General features: G+C 45.6%; 2 protein-coding genes and 1 long non-coding RNA gene across 4 annotated transcripts in view; 1 reads left to right on the top strand and 2 right to left on the bottom strand.

Moving 5' to 3' along the window:
• efnb2a (ephrin-B2a) overlaps positions 1 to 4,589 on the bottom strand; it is a 19,408-nt gene extending 14,819 nt beyond the window's left edge. For both annotated transcript variants that reach the window (XM_034884838.1, XM_034884836.1), the window contains exon 1: positions 3,711 to 4,589. In XM_034884838.1, coding sequence (XP_034740729.1) covers positions 3,711 to 3,823 — 113 coding nt within the window. In that variant the 5' untranslated portion in view covers positions 3,824 to 4,589. The remainder of the gene's footprint in view (positions 1 to 3,710) is intronic.
• Positions 4,590 to 9,079: 4,490 nt separating this feature from the next.
• On the bottom strand, positions 9,080 to 16,318 carry arglu1a (arginine and glutamate rich 1a). Its single transcript, XM_034884839.1, has 4 exons — positions 15,746 to 16,318; positions 13,548 to 13,773; positions 10,282 to 10,365; positions 9,080 to 9,863 (listed from the first exon to the last, which is right to left on the bottom strand). Exons 1-4 carry the CDS (start codon positions 16,069 to 16,071, stop codon positions 9,699 to 9,701), a joined length of 801 nt encoding a protein of 266 aa, XP_034740730.1. The 5' UTR covers positions 16,072 to 16,318; the 3' UTR covers positions 9,080 to 9,698.
• LOC117952499 overlaps positions 10,772 to 20,570 on the top strand; it is a 10,459-nt gene continuing 660 nt past the window's right edge. Inside the window, exons 1-2 of the long non-coding RNA XR_004658426.1 lie at positions 10,772 to 10,874; positions 19,742 to 19,748. This is a non-coding gene — a long non-coding RNA (uncharacterized LOC117952499). The remainder of the gene's footprint in view (positions 10,875 to 19,741; positions 19,749 to 20,570) is intronic.

Below are 20,570 nucleotides of genomic sequence, written 5' to 3'. Positions count from 1 at the left end.
TGTGTGTGTGTGTGTGTGTGTGTGTGTGTGTGTGTGTGTGTGTGTTTGTTGGTGGGGTCATTCTCACAGGCAGTAAAGTAGTAAAGCGCAAACAACAATGAGGTTTAATCGACACAGCCGTGAGCCCTGTGGAGTTTTTTTTTTTTTGTTCTTTTTTTTTGATGGACACACACACACACACACACACACACTTAGTACACACAGAGTAAGCGAGAGAGAGAGCTGTTTCTTTCTCCTCAACCCCCGGACTACACACACAAAGGCATCTGACTGGCCCGCAGCCTTCACATTTCTAACATTCATCCCTCCATGAATAGGCAAAAGAGGGAGACTAACGCAAAACCCAAAGAGGGACGCCGAGACAGGGACAAGTCGGGCTGTCGAGCGTATTGCTGACCGGCTACATCAAGATCTTCCCGCTGCTCGGTCCTGATCCCAGACTCTAATCAACAGTAGACCTGCAACTACTACTAAAAAATGTCCAAAAAGTGGTGAAAAAAAGTGGATTTTGGTCCCCAAAGCCCAAGGCAAAGTCCTCAAATGTCTTGTTATGTCCAAATAAAACTCAAAGATATTCCAATTACTGTCCCAGAGGAAAGAAGAAACTAGAAGATATTCACATTATTAAACACATTGTTCATGGATATATTTAATAACTGATTGAGTCATCTTTGCAGCCTTAAAGAATGAAGAAGATAGGAATTGTTGTCATGGGTATTTTTTGACTTTTACGAGTGAAGAAAGCAGGAAATATTCACTTTAAAGTCACGCCAGTTTGACTTTCTTATTTTTTTACATAAAAAAACAAATGATCAGAATAGAGGGTGATTAGTTGAACTGTTGGCCACAAATTGATTCGTTAATTCATCTTTGCAGCTTTAATTTAATTAATTAGTGAGTAAAAAGGAAAAAAGTGGAGATTGATGTCGGCCAGAGGAGTGGAACTACAAACCGAAGGGGTTGTTGCTCAACTCCCAGAAGGCCGTTCGCTCACGCAATGATATCACTCGGTGGCCTTTAACCTCTGAACTCCTCGCCCAGACACAACGGCGAGAGTGTGCACACGCACGCACTAACGCCCGCTGCGTTTGAGGCCGCCCGAGGCCTCTACTCGCTCCGAGGGTGGGACGCATTTTCCCTTTTTTTTCTGGTTTTGTCCTCCTTTTTGAGCCAAAAGATGAAATGACATACTAATTTGCAGGAGCTGCAGCTCCAAGATGGAGGCTCCATGTTTTGTGAGAAGGGCATTTATGACTTGATAGAAATAACAAAGTGAAGTCCATACGTAAATGGTCATAAGGTGCTGTGAGTTGCCATTTTATATTCCCCCCACACGTCTGATTCAAGCATTCCCAGAACCGCTTGGGGGTCACTTTCTCTCTAATAAGACCAAATGGTCATCAAATGGCAGCATACAGCAGGAGATGACACGTAACAACTCACTAGATCAGGAGGGAAATGAGACACGCCATTTGGGCTAGGTGTGCAACCTCGACCCTTATTAACCTTTAAACCTAGAGCTGGGCGATAGAAATCAAATATCACGATATTTTTTAGCAATATTGTAGGTTTGACTTGTTGGGCTTCCACCTTATATTTACACAATGAGAGTAAAGGCAAATAATAGAAAGGCTACAGTCTGGTTAGTTCAGAAAATGACATCACTTTACTGTAATGCAGCCTTCAAAACCAGGAAAAGACAGTTTGTGTCGTGTAGGTTATTTAAAATCGAAGACGATATCTAGCGTCGCATGTCGATACAATATCGATTTATTCAGCCCTGTTTATTTTGTTGTGCCCTTCTTTTAAAACTAAAATATAAAGGAGTGCGTCATTGGGTGCGCAGTGTGGACTGAGACGCGTTGGGACCCAGATCAAGGGGCTGGAAAGGCCGGGCGTGCTGCGTTCGGAGCCCCAGCGCTCTGTCCCGCAGACAGCCGGGCCCCAAACAGTCCCACACGGGCCATGGGCCGTGCAACTACAGACACCTGTTAGACCGTCTCAACTGGGTCTCAGTGAGGGGACAAAGCAGACAGAGAGGGTCTTTCTGGCTGACCCGGAGCCAAAAAACTGAAAAGCGGAATTATTGGTCGAGTTGGACTTTGGCCGTGACTAAACGGCGACAAAGAGGGGCGCCCCCCGCCGGGCAGAGCGCAGGGGAGGAAGGGGGAGGACGGGGGAGAAAGACACCTCTATTTTATTTGCAGAAAAGAGTTCAACCGCCGTTCTGGGTCTGTTGGAATATTTAGGAGGCGCAGGGTTGTTGGAGATGGGATTTGACATAGAGACAGGCCGGAATGCGAGTACGTAGAGGGTTTTGGTCCGCGTGAGTTCCCTCATAATCCCCTACCCATGGTCTTAGTTAAAGCACTATTTTTTAAAAACATACACGCGCTGTGTGGACGGGACATCCCGGGATTGGACACCCGAATGCAGCCAGGTCCACGGTTGCGACGCTTATGTATTTTTTTATAATTTTTTCAACACCCAGGCTCCACACAGGCCTGCAAATGGAGACCAGAGCAGACTGGAGTCCCCCCATGCACTATATACATAGTCAAAGTTTTTTTATTATATCGCATTTCAACCATATATCCCATTATAATCCGCCCTCCAATTTGGCTCGTTGATCACTTAGCGTAATGATTTTGATTCTATCCACACACACACACACACACACACACGCCGTGTTTGGGACCCGCAGCAGAGCGCCAGAGGCCCGCTGCTGCGTCCCCAGCCTTGAACACACCACACTCATTCCTCTTCGATCTCTCTCGTGAATATGATCTTCATCGCGGAGGATTCAAATCCAATATTCGACCCAGTGAGCCTGCTAATGAGCTCGATGCCGCTTCAGAGCTCTGCTGTTTTAATCGATCCGGACCTGTTACAGTCGGGTAGGAATCTGAATAGTCCCAAGTTAGTGTTGACTGGAGCGCAGTTACCATCCAAATGAATGTCCTTCCCAACCCAAAATGCGCCAAATGTCCGACTAACACCGCCATTAAATATAATAACAGACGAATCGCGCAAACTACACATACATGTGTCCTTGTGAGGCGGGTTTGCGTGCCGCTGAGTGCGCCATAACGCACGGCCGAGCGGCCCTCTGTGCGTAAATACCCCCCCAACGGCGACAAGACCCAAACAGTAAACGTGGAAGCAACGAGCAGATCTAGACACAGTCCCCCTTGTCTTGACAGGTGGTTTGGATGATGGCTTTATCATTTGGAGTCGTCGTAGTTCTCCCCGGTCACCCGCGGTGAGCCAACCAAACTCCGGGCAGAAAATGTGGGATTTAAGCCGCGGAGCGCGTACGAAACACCATCCATTTAGCTTGCTGTTGTTTTACGACGGATCGTTACGGTTTTCTGGGGAACCAACATAAGCTGAATCTTTATTTTTGATAAAAGGAATCTTACTTTCGAGACCGGATTCCAACAGATCGCTATGACAGGGGAATATAAATTCAAATTTGAAATCACGCCACTCTGAGAGCTCTTTGTTCCACTCGACGTATGCTGAATTGAAGCGTTGTTTCCGGATTTTACGCGTAGCCTTAGCGACACGGGTGGCCGGTACGCCAGCGTTAAAATGCCCGATTTTTCAACGGAGTCCGGCGTGAACTGGTCTCGGCACGGGAGTGCGTACATACGGCGCTGTAAGGGGGGCCGGTAGCCTACAGCGCGCGCGGCTTGTGCTCCACTTACTTGGTATTTGTTGTGTTCCAGTAGATGGACTCCAGGATGAGCGCCCGGCACAGGTCCACTTTGAAGGCAATAAAGAGAACTCCAAAATAATATCTCCACATCGAGTCCCCCATGGTTAGCCCTGCGCGCCTCCGGGCGGGGTGCAAAATCCTTCTCACACACACACACACACACACACAAAATAACCAAATATGTCCACGACACCAAAAATAAAGCGCTCCAGAAAAAAAGGCTGACCGCGGCGATTTCTTCACCTTATATCCCGGTCCAGTGGGGATGCGCACGGACCACAGACCCCCGATCACGCGTAGCCTACCAGAGCATCTTCCGATGAGAGACCTGCTCCAAAAAAAAACCAAAAGGCGCAGTGGAGTTCACTCGGCGGACTGTGGCTTTATATTCTCCCCGGCTCAGAGCTGTGATACATCCCTCAGAGAGAAGAAGAAGTGCCGGTGTCCGCTGTGGGCCGGGCGGCGGATGGAAATCAACACGAATATAAATCCCCCTGCGTTGTTATAGTCCGGCAGTCCCGAGCAGCAGCGGCGTAGCAGAGTGCACTGATGTCTGGTGGAGGAATGGAGAGAAAGAGAGAGAGAGAGAGCGAGAGAGATCCCCTTTCAGCCGGCGCTCAGACACAAACTGTGGGTGACAGCAGCAGGAAAATGAGCAGGTCGGATGGTCAAAATGAAGAAAATGACCAAATATGAGAATGAAAGAAATCAAAGGAGCTGGAATGGAAGTTCTCATACTAGAAGGGTTCCAACCCTCCCCCCCCCCCCAACAAAAGTGCTGCGGCGGTTCTGGTGCAAATCCGTCCCCGAAACGGACGCGCACAACGCAGGGTACGGTGTTGCCTCGGCACTGCTCCGAAACCTGGATGGGAAGTAACTGCGAGGGGACCGCGACTGGGAATATTTGGTGGAGCTGGTTTGGCCCCGGCCCCGCCCCCCGCCGCCGCTGATTGGTCCCTCGGCAGAGAAGTCAGGATGAGCCGGGCTGTCAGTCAAGGCAGGGCGACTGGTTCAGTGCGGGGACTAGTGGTGAGCACCACATCACAGTGGAACCCTGGGCAGGTCTATGGATCTAATTCTAACATGATAAAAGTGTGATTTTATACATCCAATGAGTACAAAAATACACAAAACGAATATAAAGGCGACTTCACAGTTAGAGCATCTGTGATAGGCTGACATTATTGCCTCTTAAATAAATTGCCAAGTTAACTGGACAGACCAGACTTCATGTAAATTAGTCGTGTTTTTAGTCTTTACGCATTATGGCCCTCAATGCGCAAATTACGCACGTCTGGTGCGTTTGTAGTGTGTGTGGATAGCTCTGTAATGAACACAAGGGGAAAACATTTGCTCCCATAAGGCTCTCACACAGGGACTGTATGGAGGAGTCACACTACAGCCCCCAATGTGTCTCCATCCACGGCGCTTTGGCGCACTTGGAGCTTTTTGGAAAGGCAAGAGCGCCCACTAGCGGAAAGTCCGCTCCAGAGACAGGGCAGTCAGAAAGAGTCAAATCATGATGAATATTACATCTAAATGACTTCAAAATCGCAGAATAGGGTGTATTAATTTATTGCAACCTCCCCCCCCCCCCATATATAAAGATATATTGTGTCCAAACACAGAGGTTGACGCAGTTTAAAATGGATGTTCCATAAAACACTTTGAAGAAGTTCCAAGAGGTTTTCCATCTGTTTTTATTTTTATTTGGTAGTTATGAAGTTATCCCTGATCAACTAAACGACCCTGTTATTATTACATGTACTTATTGTGTTTTATAATTGCTTCCCGAACTATTCCAACATTATTTTAACATTAAGGACGTAACAATCGCTTCAAAGCCCGTGCGTAAAATGGCGCACACACACACTTTCTCAAGCTTTTGGCCATTGGCCTCTAATTAAACGAGCACACACGCGCACACCTCTGCCAGCCGTGGAATCCAGGTGTGAAGTTTTGACACTTTTTTTACAAGTTAATTTGATCAGGGGTCGGGGTCTGGGTGTTTTTGCAGGTCCGCGCGGCCCGCTGTGGATTGCGGCTGTTTGCTCAGCTTTTAATCAGGGGGATGATAAGAGAGGAGTCCGAGTCCTCGGCTCTCTTTCCCGGGCTGGAATCAACACGGAGACGGCGTGTTGATTGGAGCAGCGTGAATATTAGACTAATCGAATTCAAATGCAAAGGTCAAAGGAAAGGAAACGAGTGGATTAGATTAACGAGACTGGCACGGGCCCACTTATCTAAATAGACCGAGGGAAATCCCGAAAGTATGTCTACATGATATGATATGAGAATTTATTTCCCAAGTGGCCCATCTCATGGGAATTACATGACACCAAAACCAAAGTCATTTCACCCACAGCTTCTGGGCTTAAGTCCACGCGCAACGTAGCCTAGGGTACTCTATTGCACAAATTAATAAACAAGGACAAATATATACAGACCCCAAAATATGTATTACAGGAAAATGTGAGAGAAGCATCGACACAAAGCCCATGCTTGTTCTAAAACTACAACCAAAGCCTTCCTCATTTTCTTATATTATATATTAAATCATAATAATATGGACAACACCAAGTGAAATTAACTTCATTTTCACGTAAATTGCACAGTACAGTTGTTTCTTTTCAGACAGATGTGGTGGTTTTCTCCACATCTGCAGCCTAAATATTAATAGTACTACGTGTACTAGTATTAATACCCAGGTGGTGTATTTACTGCATCGTGAACTGCTCCGGAAGTTTCTTAATGTCTCTGGCTCAAAGTGTCTTAATTTCACCCGAAGTTGTGTTGTCTTTACATGTCTCATTAGAGTGTGTGTGTGTGTGTGTGTGTGTGTGTGTGTGTTAAAAAAAATTTAAATTTTAAATCTCTTCCTTCCTGCCTTCAAAAACAACTCGTTCAACCCGTCGGAGCGTCTTTCCTTGACACACACACACACACACACACACACACACACACACACACACACACGTCTATAACTATTGTTGTTGCAACAATGTTAAATCCTAAAGTCCATTAAAGGAAAATTCTACCGATGACAGACTCATTTCATCGCAAAAAGTTATAGACGCGCACAGTTTGCGTTAAAAATAAAATTAAAAATAACTTCAGCAATGGTAATAATAATAATAATAATAATATCAATAATATTAACCATGAAGCCTAGATTGCTTATAGCTCAAACTATCCACGCTTATTTGACTTTGTCTTTGAAGGAAACTTTTTATTTCCAAATACCACACATGCTTTATATTTCTCTCAAGAATTAGTGTGTGTGTGTGTGTGTGTGTGTGTGTGTGTGTGTGTGTGTGTGTGTGTGTGTGTGTGTGTGTTTGTACACCAACTAACATTCCCCCTTGTTTGAGTTAGTGGACTCGAGCGCAGTGAGCGCAGCAGCGGGACAGAGGCACACAGGCCTCCGGGGGAGCAGCGCACCGGAGCGGGCTGGGCTGAGGCAGTGGGCCGGTGTCCGGAGGAGCAGCGCACCGGAGCGGGCTGGGCTGAGGCAGTGGGCCGGTGTCCGGGGGAGCAGCGCGCCGGAGCGGGCTGGGCTGAGGCAGTGGGCCGGTGTCCGGGGGACTCCGGTTCTCTTCAGCGGAAGACTCACGGGTGGTGTTAAGACACGAATGTACACATGAAGGCGTCGTTATGTGATACGGGAGAGATGGAAACACTGAATTCTATTAACCCGACATTAATAGGCCTATCTTCATCAGTCACTGCTTCACTCGCTAACCCAGTTTACCGTCTCCAGACCCGGTAGAGGGTCCGCTCGAGTCCTGGGAAGAACCGGAGGACGAGGCCGCGCTCGGTTGGGACTCATTCAGTCTTTGTCGCACGGGCTCGGCCTTCACTTGCTGGAAACAAAGCAGCAGTGGTAGGATAGAAGTATTCAGTACTAGTACAAGTACTAATAGGCCTACCACACTGGAAAAAAAAAATAACTTACAAAAGTCCCGCATTTAAAATGTTACTTAAGTAAAAGTATGAGTATCAATAGGGAAACTGAGCCTACTTAAAGTACTCAAAAGTAATCACTCTGTATGTGTTGAGTAGATCAATTCATAATTAAACATAGTATTTGATAAGCTACATCTTAACCCTGGTGTTGTCCTGGGACCCTCCTACATATGGAATTATACCTAATATTTGTGTTAAAAAAGCAGAAATTATGAAGTATTTTGCCTTATAGGTCAAATTAGAGGAATGAAAGGGATTGTATTTGCAAAGAGCGTTAAAAGGAATCCAATCCATTTTTTGTGGTAATTTGGTTAAAAAGAAACTCCTATTTCTGATTTTTTTTGAAAGGGGGGTAGATTTGACCCGAGGACAACAGGAGGGTTATCGAGTAAATTAACTAAAGATTTCAGATTCATTTAGTGGAGTAAAAAGTAAAATATAAGTCCGGCACAGCTATGTGGTATAACCCGCTGGCACACACACACACACACACACACACAAAGTAGAGGCATTCAAAAGGATTTATTGAACTGTTCAGTCCCTTGATAATTGGGGGAAATTACATGACAAAATCAGAATCCCACAATATAACAAAAAGTTATTATACCCACCTGGTCAGCCCATCTCTCTCACACACACACACACACACACACACACACACACACACACACACACACACACACACACATGCAGACGCACGCGCACACACACACGCTGACCTCACACCTTATCTTACCTGAACTTGTCCATCCTACACGAATCAAGACTTACCAAGTGAGGCGCCTTGCCAAAATTTGTTTACTACAACCAAACCCGGGGACAGAAGGACAGAACACGGACTGTATGGTCCGGGTTTTGCGTATGACCCACTGCTTTTTTTCCCCAATGAGTCCGATAAAACAAAACTTAACCATTTATGTGACTTTTGGTTTACCCCCCCAATCGCGGATCAATTTCATGACATTTTGTACTGGAGGAGTTCACATCACAGCAAGGCTAATAAAATTACATCATACAGGACATGTCGTCTCTCTCCTCCATCGCCCTCAGGCCCCCCTTATCGTAGACGAGACACAGATCCCGTTGTGGGGTTTGCGGTTCGGTCATGGGCAGCTTGGAAGCGGAGGTCAATATTCGCCTACGCTGCAGCAACGTCAAAGGTAACGCAAGCAGTACATTTTCGGCTGGAGGAAGAAATGATCCACATGGGCAGACGGAGCGAAGCACAGAGAAGAGTACTTTGTAGATGGAGTAATGGTGGGGGGAAGACAGAAACCTGTCGGCCGGGCAGGACGTTGACTGGGCTTTTAAAGGCTGGGCTGGGATTTGTTAACACAGCGTTAGCCACCTTAGGATCCAATTCTTTTTTTTCTTTTTTTTTTATGAAAACCGGAAAGCTGGAAAACCACAGGCCAACTCCCAAGCTGCCCATGAGCTTTTACAGTAGACTGGAACTAGACAAAAGTCACGCATACTCTTCTATGTCAGGGACTGGCGTTCTATTGCAGTTTGCTGGCTGTGAAGACATGTAGGAGCACGGGCACACAGTCGCTCGCCGTTACACCAGAGTTAAGACTTACAGGAGGGGGGGGGCAAAGGGGACATGTTATAGCATTCTACATCAAAAAGTTCAAGTTCCCCAAACAAAAATAAAAAAAAAATTTAAATGAAACCGGGGTGAAAGAAAAAAGCACAAATAAGAGTCATCTGTGCGGTGCGGAGGAGGAAGGGCAAGGGCGGAGAGCTGCCTTTCCCCTCCAGGCCGGGAGGGACAACGTGGGCCTTTCACAGGGACCGGGGACTCACAGCGGGTCACCCCCCCCTTTTCCTCGGCCTTCCTTCAGCACTTCCAAAACGAAGCGAGCGTTCCACGGAGGAGGAGGAGGAGGAGGAGGAGTGGGGCCGAATGATGAGGAGGGAGAGCCGGATGGAGACGAAGGCTGGGCGGGACACGTGAGGGAAGGGGCGGGGCGCGGCGGGGGGGGGGGGGGGGGGGGGGGGGGGAGCAGTCTCATTCGGTGGCCTTCAGGGAGAAGGACAGCTTGGGCCGGGACTTGCCCTTGCCGAGGATGATTTTCTGCTCCTCCTTTTGCTGCTTTTGACGGTCCTGCTCCAGCTTCATGCGCTCCTCGTGAATCTTTCTCTGCTCCTCTACAATACGCAACTGCTCCTCGGCCTGTTGGGGACACACACACACACACACACACACACACACACACACACACACACACACACACGGTCAGACGACAACAAGCTAAGGGCCCGTAAACCCTTTTAACATTCAGCAGGGCTGGACTGATAATTGTGATTGATGTGATTATTTATCGGCTGTAAATGGAATCCCGCCGTGAAAGACAAAAAGTCGAAAATAATATAGTAGTCCACAATTAAAATAGTGGTCCCGCCCAATTCATGATTTGGTCTATGTAAAAAAAGACCTCAGATACAGTATTAGGGACCCATAAGGTCTATATGAAGAGACTTAAGATACAGTATTAGGGGACCACTAAGGTCTATATAAAGAGACTTCAGATACAGTATTAGGGACCACTAAGGTCTATATAAACAGCAGAAAGAAGCAGAGCGGGGCGTACCAGTCTGGCCTGAGCGTCGGCGATCTTGCGGTTATTCTCCTCCAGGATTTTTTCCAGCTCCTCCCGCTTAGATTTTTCTTCCTCCTAGATGGGCGACACGGTTCCATGTAAGCGCACGAACGGGCTACAGCCACAAGGCACTTTACGTACGTACGTACGTACACACACACACACACACACACACGCACGCTTGCCCTCTAATTGTCACACGCACGCACACACACCTAACTCATTACACTGCAGAGAAGTTTGCTTAGCCTCTCACACATGACCACACTGTGGCATTCTCTGCAGTCGGGCTACATCATCATTATTATTATTATTTTTAAATACAAAGAGGGGGCAAAAAGCATACAGAGACTGTGGGGGGGGGGGGGAATGAACCCGCTAGTTATTTTCCCTCCCTCTCCTGCTGATAGTACCCTCCTAGAAAAATTAAAAAGCTAAGCCACACAATAGCGTAAGACGTTAAAAATTATAAATTATATCAAATAATTCAAAAGGGGGGGGGGGGGAGACCCCACTCATGACACTCACAAATAGAAGACAGATGTAAATTGGCAAACAGTGCAGTCTAGAAGAAAATACAATTTGTTTCTCTAAACATAATTATAATCAAGAGAAGAAAAAAGGATACAAATAAGGAGGGAATAGTTTTGGCTCACCAATGCACGTATACCTACGCATTTTCCTTGCCTGTGTACCTACACAACTGGTGAAAGCATTCGGCATTAAACGGTTGAATATTTACTGTCCCGTCCGGACTGTGTGGCCCCCCTGCAGAGACAGAGAAGCGCTCCTGGGGTGGGTGGGCTGGTGGGTTTGGGAGGTGGGGGTGGGGGGGGGGGATCGGCCATACCGCGCCTGCGGCATTCCTCTTTATAACTGATCTCTGTACTGCTCAGCCTGCGCCTGCAGCCACAGCTCGCATTCTGGTTTTTTTTTTTTTTATAGTTTTCCTTTCTTTAGAGTGGCTCAGTCCCCTCTGAGACGATAGCAGAGCGAAGGAGTGGACGGTACAAAGAGGTGTCTGCGTGTGTGTGTGTGTGTGTTCGAGGAGACCGGACCCCGGTACACTCACAGTACAGGACACGAGTCACGGGGAGCTGAAAGGCTGCAGGCCAGCTCGGGTCAAGTGCTAGTTAGGAGGATGGTGAGTCGTGTTTCCAAAATCAAAAACAATACAACACAGATGGATTTACAATTAACAATATTTTAAAATGAGCAGCAACCCTATAGGAGAAGCAAGTCATGAGTACAAAACACAGTACATTTGGTGTTCTAGGGAGAGAGAAAAAAAAAAAACTGTATAACATGTATGTATTGTTAGAAAAAGTATATATATTAACAGACAAAAAAAAAGGTTAGGCCAGAGATAGTTAACCTTGTCAAACAGGAAACAGGAAATGTGGCGGTCCGTCATTATGTATCCACGAGCTGATGCCGTCTAACAGAAGATTTTCAAAACAAGGGTTGTTAACAGAGAAGGTAAGGGGGTGGTTAAAATGTTTGGAATTAATGTAAGAACCTGTACAGGACAAACTGTGGGTGAATTAAACAGAAGGGGATTAACATTTCCACACATCAAGTTGGATTTAACCTCCACTCATCTAGAAGCCGTGGCTCTGTAGGCATCTGGATCGAGCTTCTTCAGCCTCTACAGGACTCTGAGGCTGGCTTGGATTTGGGCGAGAGGCCCCTGGCTAGTTCTACCGGTCGCGTCGGTGTAAGTGTCTCAGAGCAGAGTGGGAGAATTAGAAGTGGTAGGAGAGGGGCGACAGAATAAGTCCACGTAGGTCAAGGAGACCTGCTCGGACTACATTTCTCCCCCTATTAGTACCGAGCCACTGGCTGCTCCCTAGGCCAGTCGGGGTCACTAGGCTTCGGCTGCCCTTCTCATTCATCACCATTATTACTGTAGTATAAACAGAGGCCCTTTCCTTAATGAAGCCTGGGAGCTGGCCCACAGACAGAGGTCTACCTTTCCTCTCTGAGACACAAAGGGAGAGATCCTAGCTTTGAAGAGGCCTGAGATTACACGATTGGGCTTCTTCTTAGAACTCAAACTACTATTTTTCAAAAGAGTTCCTATTAAACTGGCCAGTGACGTACAGAAACGGTGGCTATGAAACAGAAGGGTCATCCTTAAAAAAAAAGAGCCCTTTATTACGGATTTTAGCAAATATGAAAAGGTAAAGTTCAAGCCAAACCAGGGACAAGATGATGGGAAAGAATATAGCCAGTCAATGTTTGTAACCCTGCCATGGCAAAACTTTCACTGGCAAGTAGGCCTGCGCGATACTGGAAAAAGCTGACACCAAAGCAAGTCAGCGCTGACTAATGTTACTCTTCTGAAGAGGTTTTGGAGAGGGACATCAGGTAGAAATACGCAGGTGGACTAGCATGACAGCATCATGTTCATATAATAATCAATCCAGGCTAACGTGATTGACAGTGACGGCGCGTTACTTCCTCTAAATGTCAGGTTGTGGTCGACTAGCGGGGCCAGCTCGTTAGTCTGATAAACTGATCAGACCCGCGTGTCACGCGCACTAGCAACACACTGTATCCAAGAACAGTTAAATCAGTGGAGATGACGTTAGATCAGACACAGACTTCTGTAGTGGATTAGGGTTACGTTTCCAGCGTTGCGGCTCCGAACCGTAACGTTACTTGGGACGGACCCCTTGTTTCTTTAAGCTAACTATATTAGCTTTAGCCTGGCTGGTAGCAGCTTTCTGCTAGTATCTCTAGGCTAACTATATTAGCTTCAGCCTGGCTGGTAGCAGCACAACATTGTTCAGTCATAATTAGGATTGATGCATAGATGAACTTTTTCCTCTACACCTCAGAAGATATACATAACCGCGGGGAATACGTGATCACTTGGGAGGTGGCGGCGGTCCACTTAGTGATTGGTCAAGAGACTGCCTGACTGGTATAGTCCCTCTTGCTCTATATATTAGGTTTTGTACGTTGTATGCAGACACGTTCATGGTTCTGTTTTGTTACCATTAAATACATCATTTCCCTGCAGTACGACCACTTCCGGGCTATCCTCCCTGCAGTGAAACTTGTACCATGGCCACATTACATTGTGAAATATAAACCGAGACGTCCCGCCACCGTCCCCACACGTCCCGTAGAAAAGGCACCAGTCTGAGCAGGTGACCGGGGGGGAGACGGGGACAGGTGTTTTGGGGGGGGGGGGCTTGGGGAGGTATGGAGGGAATGGTGGGGCTGCGTTCCAAACGACCGAGCGTTACCTCTCTGGCCTTCTGTGCGGCCAACTCCGCCTGCCGTTGTTTCTCCAGCTCCTCCAGCAGCTGCCGCTCCATGATGCGCTTGGCCTCCTCGACGCGCCGCAGCACCTCCCGCTCGATCTCGTCCTTGCGCTTCTCCAGCTCCTCCTCCACCCGCTTGGCCACCAGCTCCTCCACCCGCCGCGCCGTCTCCTCCTCGATCAGCTTCTCCTCAATCTCCTGCTGCCGGCTGGAGGACGGAGGGGAAGAAACGTGTGAGAGGGGGAACGAGAGCGGACACACAGAACAGGGACGGTTTACAGGACAACAGGGACGGAACCCATTTATCCTGAAGCTGACCTGCTCCCATACCAAAGACATACTCCACGTAGGGCAGTTTACCAGATTTTATACTTTTTAGACACTAATCAAATTGTATTTTTGCAGAATGCTGAAAAGAACTAAGTACATTTGATCTCTGTTTATTTATAGCAAGACATATCACCATATTCAACAATACTACCGCAGGTCCAGGTATTCCAAACATGTGGAAAGTTGGCTTACTAGAGCAGTCCACTACACCTGTAGGAAAGGACATGCCTGTCCCCAACAGCAGCAAACTGTTGAATGCAGGTGGAGGTCACCTGTCATCCTGTTTACCTATGGAAAATGCTTTTTGTCTCCACTCTGACCAGGAAGCTCTTAGGAGTTGGTGGGTGCGTTGTCACGTTGCTTCTGGCACAACTGTAAACACCCAACCTGCCCGGCCTGGATCGGATTTCATGTTGTCAGCCACTGGGCAACAAGAGGGCTGACCAGAAGTCTCTGTGTCCTGATATTTACATGTGTATACCTGGTTGAGTAGCCCTGTGGCCATAAGGCAGTTAAAAAGGCAGCCAGGAAGCCAGGTGTGAGGCAGCAGCTCAGATCTCAGGTGTCTGTGAGCCTCTGGCTACCACCGACACCGTCACAACAGCAGCACCCTTGTCCAACAGATCCCGCCGGCAGACAATAAACGGGCTGTTGTCATGATGTGTGGCGACCACTGCGGTGCTCTAAGACGCAGGGTAGTGACAGTTCGCACGTTTACATGCACAGCAGTAACGCCAGTTCTCTCAGTAAACGTGAGCGGGGAAGGAATGGGAACAGTGATGGAGTACCACTACCTCCGGTAGAGCTTGTACTAGCATTTTCTTCCAATTGAACTATGTCAAACTGACATCGACAGGCCACTAAATTTGTAAAAACGTAATGGTTCGTTCCCACTCTTGTCCCAGCGTAGGAAAGCACTTCTACCAAGAGCTAATCATGTTTGTGATGGGCTGCCTAACGTTAACAATCGTAGAGAAAGGTAAAGAAATAAAAAATACTGTGAAGCAGCAACATGCCCCCTGCTGCCATCTATGGACGTTCAAACACTAGTCGTACATTAAGCTAACTGACAAGCTTACATGCTAATTATGTGACTAATATACACACTGAATGCATGCTTCCCCATGCATTCAGTACATATATTAGTTGAGGTCTACTTAGTAGTAAATATGAGCACAAAGTCATTGTTTTCCCATGTACGGTTGCAGCCAACTAATAATTGTCATACGGCTCATCGCACTGATCTAATTTTCCATATACATGTTCAAGGATGGGTTAGGATTAGAGGGCAAGGGTCTTAAAATTGCTTATTAAAAAATCATACATGCACCCAAAACCCATTCAGAGGTAGATTTATGGCATAAAACTGTTTTTCTGTTTGGTATTGATAATCAATAAGTTACTTACACATTTATCGAAACTGAGACTGGATGATGGTATAAACCACAGAGCCATTGGTTGACAATGTACACAGCACCACTGCAATGGTAATGCAGACGGTGAAGTTATATATCCTAATTCAAGTACAAAAACAAAACGTTAAGTTAGCTTAAATTCAAAATGGCTTCTTGATAAAATTTTAGATAAATATGAGCTGCAGTCCAGCTGAAAAGGTGAGCCGGCCCCTGCGTAGCAGCTGTCTGATCCGACAGGGATGATAGTCGAGGCCCTGTAGAGCCTAGCTGACGTTAGCATGCTATGGCGGCTAGTTAGCTTGCTAACGCTAACTAGCTAGCTAGCTAGATAGCTATACAACTGACTGCAGCTAGTTAGCATTTAGCTTAGCACATATTGTTGCAGTTCAATACGGACGTTGTGTAACGTTTTAGGTGGGTCTAAAATGTACGTACATCTTCCTTTGTCTTTCCATTTCGGCCCTTCTTTCCTCTTCCTCCTTCCTCGCCTTCTCGTCTAGAGCATTTCTCTTGCTCAGCGTCCTGCCGAAGATGTCGATGCGCTCCGGCGGCGAGGCTGCTCTTTCTCTGCGGGACGAAGCTGTAGTAGACCGGGAACGAGAACGAGATTCTCTGCGACGGTTCCTTTTCGATTCTCGGGACTTGGACCGCTTCTTGGACCTCTCCCGGTCTTTGGAACGCGACCGGCTCCGCTTCTTGCTGTGCTTGCTGCTTTTGGAGTGTTTTGACCGGGAAGAGCTGCGACTCCGAGATCGGCCCATGTCGACCACCTCCACTAGTCGAGCGCCTACAACAAACTACTGTGTCTTGTGTCCGATATATGCCCAATATCTGGAATTCCGGTCCACCCGCTCCTCTTTAACTTATTATTTGCAATAACTGACCAAGTGGATTTACTTCAATGAGTCTATTTTGGGGAAATAATCATGCAAAAGTAGTTGTTATTTGCCCTACTAACTCTCCATAAAGAAAGATGGCGGTTTGTCGAGTTCGTTGTTTCCCAGCAGCCAGCGCGGCGTTCGGTATTTTCCGGTGGTCTTCGGGATTATCCTCAAATATGCTGCATTTCTAAATCAAATGTACAGTCTCCAAACTTGCCTTTACTTGTTCAAGAGAAATGGATTAGATAACATCTAATATATAATGTTTAATTATATACATATGTATACCACATGGTGGTCTACACAGATATGTAAGCGCAGTAGCAAAGCCAAGGTATAAATCTAAAGAATATATATATCAGATATCAGAATATAAATCATATTTGACATGTGGGGGCTTATTGGTGTGCACAAATAACAAATATATATTTATCACAAATTTGTGCATTGTCTAATTGATCAGAAGATGTAGAATTAAAGGACACCCTTTGGCATAATGCAATTTCTTTGATTTGGACAGAGATTCATATGATTTATCCTGTTGGTTTAAGTGCTGTATATAGGTACATTTAATTAGAAAATTGTGCAAAATAAATGTTTTTACTCCTACACCTGCTATAATCCTTCTTTCATTCACTCACGGTAAACTTAATAGGACACGTTCCACATTTCCGCCAACTCTCTTGAAGTTGAGCTTCTTAAAATAATCTGGCTGGAGATGAAAATCCTCCAAAACCAAATCCAGTAGATATATTAGACGCTAAGCTGTTGAGGAAAATGAGCCTCATAAAACGTGTAATCAGTGTTGTATAAATCCCTCGAAAGCAGTACTTGAGTATAAGTACAATTATCTAACTAGAAAATGACTTTAGTAGAAGTTAACGCTACCTTTTAGAACATCACTGGAGCAGAAGTATCAAAAGTCATTTTCTGATATTAACTGTACTTAGCTATTAGGAATAAAAGATAAAAAACTGTAAAAATCTGAATGTAAAGTTTGGGCTAACCAGCTAGCACGTGGCTCATAAGCACAGCTATCGTTAGCGTTAGCCTGCTTTCCCGCTGTTTAGTTTGAGTCAGCGTTCTTTTAGACTGAATCAAGCTGTCAGCTAGCGGTTAGCCGAATTAGCCGTTAGCTAAACTATTGTTAGCTTCCCGGTGGAGGCTAATGGCATCCACTTCACACTACCCGATGTGAGATTTTTTTTTCCCCTCAGATTTAAACAGTTTAAAGCATAATGTGTCATTCTAAAATCTTTTCACTTTGTAAAACTATGATCTGCACAAAAAAAGATACGTCACAATAAAGGGAAGGGAAAAAAACATGATATGAGTACTTTAACTATTTGGCATTTGTACTTCTGTTACATTACAACAATCACAAAACAAGCGGAGCACCAACTCCAACCAACATCAGATCACCAACCAACAGAGGGGGGGGGGAGAATACACACACACACACACACACACACACACACACACAACTTGACAATGACACAGTCCTGCACTAAAAGATTGCCATCCCAGTCTGGGAAAATGAGGCCATTGTGATAACTCTCCCCGGAGTGCTGCGCTCGAAATAAACTGGCATTACTATATTTAAAAACACATAAATCAAATAAAAAGACCAATGAAATCAGCTTTAAAAAGTTCACACCACTCAAGCTAAAATTGAAAGTGCTCCAACTTCAGAAGCATTGGTTTTGTCGTTTGGTTTTTTACTAATTACCTGCAGCTTTAAGCATTTTTGAATCTAATTTTAGTAGAAAGAACTAATTTGTTCACATGGAGTCAAGCTGTGCGGCTTCCGTGGTAGCTCAAGAATACTTGTAGTTGTAGAACTGATAACAGTTGTAAAAAGGGCCTTTGTGTTACGTAACAGTGCACTCATTCACGAGCCTGTAGTGTCAGATTGACTGGGAGCACCGCCACAGAAATACAAATTTGACTCAGAATTAGAGCAAATAGCCTGAAATTGAGGGCAAGTCTAGATTCATCTATCCAGGAACAGCTTCCCCAGTGTAACCCCCCCCCCCTCCTCCCTCCTTCCTCTGCTCCAAGTCAAAGAATCACTTTTCTATGAATTCTGGTTGTTTTATTTTAATCATCCACAAATTCCTGTTTCCCGCAGATGAGAGAAATCACCCTTTAAGTGGCAGATTCTTTTTGTTTTCTATCCCCGCTCGCGTATAATGGGAACGGAGAGGTGCTCAAAGCGCCTTTTGATGAAGAATGGAAAATGTTTCATGAAGGAAAAGAGTTTTAGTGCGGCTCTGGTGGGGGGTTATGGGGGGATTGGAGAAGCAGTTGATGTGTAAATGAAAGAATTTGCAGAGTTTGTCTGCTGGCTCTTGGGTGGTTTTTGCGGGTGAATGTCAAAAGGAGAGGCAATAACACGAGCAAGGGAGATGAAGTTGTTGGAAAGAGTTCAGAGAGCCCGGAGAGCAGGTTTTGTATTTCTCTAATCCATTTTTGAAAGGATGCCATGCAGAGGTAATCTCAGGAGAAACAATTTGGATATGTCACTAATAATCAGGTGTCAGTCAAGGCTTAAAGGTGTCTGTATCACAGGAGCGTAAAGAAAGAGTAAAATCCTTTTTTTAAACGTAAAAACATCTGCATAATTGCGTCCGCTAATGCCTCCAGACTCCATGTAAATAAACAGTCATTTTAGCATCGTAAAATACGTGGCATTCAAAGTCGACAAAAACAGAGAAAACTCTGAAAATCCATTTGGGGTCGTCGTTCCACTTGTCCACTCATCACAACTCTAGTTTTGATGGAATTAAACACATACATTACCAATATACATGTGAAAATATGTTGGCTCCATACACGCTAAAAGTGTTGTTTTTTTAAATGGAGTCTGGTGGGTTTAGCGCTGGCAACTTCAGAGCTGTTTCTGGTTGAATAGAAAGGTCTCAAAGAGGTTTCAAAGCTCTATCTCTGAAGGGTTGCTTTCCAGAATGTCGTCAGACAGTTAGAATATTAATCTGAGCCTGTCGGTGGCTAAATTTGGCACTGTGGCATTTTTAATGGACCAAATTCAAATTTGCCCCATACGGTTACATTGCAGCACAGTCTGTCTACCGGTCACAGGGATCTTGTGTAATACTGGACCAGGGTCATTTCACCTGCTCTCAGTATTGTTAAATACTGTATTTCCATTTACTAGAGTTGTTACCTTTTCAATAAGGTTTGAAAATGACAGCTACCACCTTTAATTTAACATTAATTCAGTTACATTGAAAGACACGGTGACGGTCTCTATGTGTGACTTGTGTTAAAGCTTTGAGTTTTAAAGCTTCCCAATCCAAAGAGATTTGACACATTACTTCTCAGATTTAATGTTATGGTTATGCCTTCATGCCTCACTCTTTTTCTCTGTTTTGTGTTAACAGAGAAATCATCAATAGTCAATGGGCTATAGGTCATTGATAAAAGATAATAAACAATGGACTGGTCACCTTGTATGAAAAAGTAGGGAACTGGGTAGCTGATATTGGGATAAAATAGGCTAGGGTTAGGAACATGGAGTGGCAAGCAACAGCTGATCTGTCTGGACCACATGTTGTAATTTTAGCCCGTCTTAACCCAGAAAACAACCACATGGGTGGATGATGGGTCGAAAAAACAGGACACAGGAGAAAACTGTCATTTTGAAATGAAACAAGGTTTGTGACGCAGTGACATCCCTTAAAATGTCACTAATTTCCACAGTGCAGTGGAGGAAGTTCTAGACTACTACTACTACTACAACATAATGCACTATTAAATGGGATCACACCATTTCCTGTTTACGTGCATCCACCACTGCAACAGTGGTTGCAAAGATGCCGTTACGTTTGAAGGGAGCTTCTATTGATCCCATTGACATCCACTAATTAAGATAAATCTCAGTAATCTCCCCAGTCAACATGATTTCTAACAGCAATCATCCGTCTGGAAATATGACGGTTGCCCCAACCCCTAATCCCTTGAAATTCCTTTTTTAGCACACTGTAAGTCGTTCTAGGTGCGACTCTCTTTGAATGGCTATATATTTTCTCAAAATTCAAATGTCACCTTGGATTATTTCAATGAATTACTACACTCTCGAGCTCAAAGCAGCAGAGCTCAGCCCTCCCGGCTCGAGTTAATCAAAAAGTCCATCCCTTTTTCACATTGTGTGATCAAAGTTGGCCCTCTTCTTTTCACGGGCACTTTTCAGGTCCCCTGACCCTGCCCCGTGGTTGCTCTTCAGGGGGAAAAACACTTAACAAACACAGGATCTCTTTTAAAAAGCCCCGCCACATTGTCACATTGTCATGTTGATGGCCCAGGGGTCCGGGCATAAAGAGCCATTGAGGAAAGCAAGCTCCCCCCCCCCCCCCCCCCCC

The sequence above is a fragment of the Etheostoma cragini genome, chromosome 11 (assembly GCF_013103735.1).
Source record: "Etheostoma cragini isolate CJK2018 chromosome 11, CSU_Ecrag_1.0, whole genome shotgun sequence".
Classification (NCBI taxonomy): Eukaryota; Metazoa; Chordata; class Actinopteri; order Perciformes; family Percidae; genus Etheostoma; species Etheostoma cragini.
Note: the sequence above shows the minus strand (reverse complement) of the source record. Positions and strands in the feature narration are given on the sequence as shown.